The sequence below is a fragment of the Triticum aestivum genome, unplaced genomic scaffold, assembly GCF_018294505.1.
Source record: "Triticum aestivum cultivar Chinese Spring unplaced genomic scaffold, IWGSC CS RefSeq v2.1 scaffold36806, whole genome shotgun sequence".
Taxonomy (NCBI): domain Eukaryota; kingdom Viridiplantae; phylum Streptophyta; class Magnoliopsida; order Poales; family Poaceae; genus Triticum; species Triticum aestivum.
In genome coordinates this window covers 3,791-7,654 of record NW_025233844.1, presented here as the reverse complement: position 1 = coordinate 7,654, position 3,864 = coordinate 3,791, and the positions used below count along the sequence as shown (strand labels likewise).

General features: G+C 41.9%; 1 protein-coding gene across 1 annotated transcript; it reads left to right on the top strand.

Annotated features, from left to right (window-relative positions):
* The first annotated feature begins 890 nt into the window (after nucleotides 1-890).
* LOC123176115 (acyltransferase-like protein At1g54570, chloroplastic) lies at nucleotides 891-2,262 on the top strand. The gene is made up of 5 exons (XM_044590495.1): nucleotides 891-1,002; nucleotides 1,216-1,324; nucleotides 1,432-1,562; nucleotides 1,653-2,022; nucleotides 2,119-2,262. The coding sequence occupies exons 1-5, from the start codon at nucleotides 923-925 to the stop codon at nucleotides 2,260-2,262; spliced, it is 834 nt and encodes a 277-aa protein (XP_044446430.1). The 5' UTR covers nucleotides 891-922.
* The last annotated feature ends 1,602 nt before the right edge of the window (nucleotides 2,263-3,864 follow it).

Here is a 3,864-nt window from a genome sequence, read left to right as displayed (position 1 = left end):
GTTGGCTGATCTGTTGCTCCTGGGTGTATTTCTTCAACAAGGTTGCAGATTGTCAAATCTTAACACATTGCTGGTTGTTCTACTATGCTGACCACCATTGTAGATAGTACAAGGTACTATACCCCCCACACACATTGCTTGATGTCTGGATATGTTTCCTTGGTGTTTCTTCAACAAGGCAGAGAGGTACTGTTGGTGGCGCGACAACCTCACCTGTCATGGCGACGTGACAAGCTGGGAGACGGAGGCATGATGACGGTGACAATGACGTGATGCCTTTGACGTGCTCAAGTGGTGTGGCTCCGGCAACTTGTGTGGGTTATCTGGGACCACACCCGCTCTTTGTAGATGCAAGCCCCGGGAGATAATGGTAAGACTGTTGACCTCGTCTTCTTGCCTACCCACTATATATCAACAAAGGTTGCTGTTACCCGCAACTAAGAGTTCCCTGCATTATGATTGTTGTGAAAAAAAAACAAAGAGTTCACTGTCTATCATCATGGTTTCACATCAATAACAAGGCAATTTTACATTGTAAATAACTGGGTTATTGTTTAACAGTGTCAGTTTGTAGCACGTTTTGCCTTTTGACATTTTACTTTTAGTCTAAATAAAAAGAGTTGTTTTGCTTCCTCCAAGGATGGACCAGTTTGAGTTCAGTGGACATTTAAAATGTTGTTAGCCTCTGATGCTACTGTCCCAGTGTGAATTTGTTTAAGTCAAAGTTCTTCATGTATGTTCTTCTTGGCCTTCAGAGTATGGATTTTGTTCGTTTAGACTGCAGTTTACTAGAATCTGGATTCTTTTTAGGCAAAACCTGCAGGCTAGTTTTGTCCTTGTTTAGAAATTTGGACTCCCAGATACAGTATTTACTATATATTGAAATTTGGACAAACTACCAGAAGACACACTAAAATGGAAGATGAAACTCATCAAACGGGCTGCGCAATATGCTAATTGCCGTATACAATCAGTTACAGCTGAGGTGCTACTGCTAGCCAGGTTTGTGCCCTTAAGCTCAGTTCTCTACTTCCAATTTCATCATTTTTTTTTGAGACGAGCGCAATTTCATCATGAGCTTTGCAGAATATTGTCGCATGATAAACACTACCGCATGATTTCTACGTTTCTTGTTTGAACGCGTATTTTTGTCGGATTTCTAACAAGTGGATTTATGGCATCATGACTGAGGTTCTTCTCTATGCTTGCACTCAGCTGCGATGACAACTTACTTCCGAGCAAATCTGAAGCCTACAGGCTACAGAACAAAATACCTAAATCCAAAATCTTCTTCTTTGAGAAGCATGGGCACAACTTACTGTTGGTGAGTTATAGCAGACTTTATCAGATTGCAGTATATCTTGTGCACTGAAAGGAACAAGTGGTACACCTCAAAGGGACAATGCTGATGATATTCATCCCAAATTTCAGGAGCATGGTGTCCATGTCTCATCCATCATCAAATGTGTTGGTCTCTACCGCCATTCGAGGCGCTATCATCGGGTTTTCGACTACATCCCACCGTCCGCAACCGAGCTAAATGAAGTCGACAAAGCTAGCAGGTAACCAAAATCACCACCCTGCAAATTCTTACATGATACATGCTGAATACATCGATTGCACTGCCACATGTTATGCATTGGTAAATGCAGCGACCTGACGTTCAGAACGTGCCCGGCGATGTTCTCGACGTTGGAAGACGGCACGGTGGTACGGGGACTCGCCGGGGTGCCCGAGGACGGGCCAGTGCTGCTGGTAGGCAACCACATGTTGCTGGGGATCGAGCTCATCTCTCTTGCCGCGGAGTTCATGCGGCACAAGAAGGCTGTCGTCCGTGGCATTGCACACCCGCTGCTGTTCCCAAAGAAGACGAAGACGTGGTCGGAGGGACACGACTTCTTCGACTTCCTCAACCTGTGGGGCGGCGTGCCCATGACCTACAAGTACATATACGAGTTGCTGGCAGCTGGGGAGTTGGTGCTCCTCTACCCAGGTGGTTACAGGGAGGCAATCCACTGCAAGGTACACAATACAATTTGATTTGGATTTTATACTTTGAATTCTGTCAAGTAAATGCTACTATTATAAACTTATTATATTTAAACTTGTGGATTGTAGGGTGAAGAGCACAGGATTTTCTGGCCAGACCAGACTGAATTTGTTAGGATGGCAGCTCAGTTGAATGCCACAATCGTGCCGTTTGGAGTCGTCGGAGAGGATGACCTCTTGAACGTAGGCCATCACCTGTTATTTCCGGATTAAGTCCTGCCTTGCTTAATTTGCGAGTAAACACATTCTGCGGTCTTTTTAGGGGCTATTTCACACTAGAATCGAATAGATGAAACATCCATACTTCCATAGCCAAGATATAACAGCCCTCAAACTGCCAGAGATCCAAAATTGTAAACACATGCATTGCATAGCAACTAATCAGCATTTCCCTTAGTTCATAGACTCGTACTCACATATATACATTCAAAAATCCGCAGCTTCAGTCTCCCACTTGCACTAGAGTCAATAATCTAGTTCACATCGCTATGTGATTTAACATCAATAGTTCACATCATCATGTGATTAACACCCATAGTTCACATCGCCATGTGACCAACACCCAAAGGGTTTACTAGATTCAGTGATCTAGTTCACATCGCTGTGTGATTAACACCCAAGGAGTACTAAGGTGTGATCATGTTTTTTTTGTGAGAGAATCTTAGTCAACGGGTCTGCCACATTCAGATCCGCATGTATTTTGCAAATTTCTATGTCAACAATGCTCTGCATGGAGATACTCTAGGTAATTGCTCCCACTTTCAATATGTATCTAGACCGACACTTAGAGTCATCTATATTAGTGTCAAACTTGCATCGGCGTAACCCTTTACGACGAACCTTTTTTTCACTTCCATAATCGAGAAACATATCCTTATTCCACTAAGGATAATTTTGACCTGCTGTCCAGTGATCTACTCCTAAATCACTATCGTACTCCCTTGCCAAACTCAGTGGTAGGGCATACAATAGATCTGGTATACAGCATGGCATACTTTATAGAACCTATGACTGAGGCATAGGGAATGACTTTCATTCTCTTTCTATCTTCTGCCGTGGTCGGGCTTTGAGTCTTACTCAACTTCACACCTTGTAACACAGGCAAGAATCCTTTCTTTGCTTGATCCATTTTGAACTTCTTCAAAATTTTGTTAAGGTATGTGCTTTGTGAAAGTCCAATTAAGCGTCTTGATCTATCTCTATAGATCTTAATGCCTAATATGTAAGCAGCTTCGCCGAGGTCTTTCATTGAAAAACTTTTATTCAAGTATCCCTTTATGCTATCCAGAAATTCTATATCATTTCCAATTAGTAATATGTCATCCACATATAATATCAGAAATGCTACAAAGCTCCCACTCACTTTCTTGTAAATACAGGCTTCACCGCAAGTCTGTATAAAACTATATGCTTTGATCAACTTATCAAAGTGTATATTCCAACTCCGAGATTCTTGCATCAGTCCATAGATGGATCGCTGGAGCTTGCATATTTAGTTAACACCTTTAGGATTGACAAAACCTTCTGGTTGCATCATATACAACTCTTCTTTAATAAATCTATTAAGGAATGCAATTTTGACATCCATTTGCCAGATTTCATTAAAATGTGGCAATTGCTAACATGATTCAGACAGACTTTAAGCTTCGATACGAGTGAGAAAATCTCATCGTATTCAACACCTTGAACTTGTTGAAAACATTTCGCAACAAGTCGAGCTTAGTAGATAGTAACACTACTATCAATGTCCGTCTTCCTCTTGAAGATCCATTTATTTAACATGGCTTGCTGATCATCGAGCAAGTCAATCAAAGT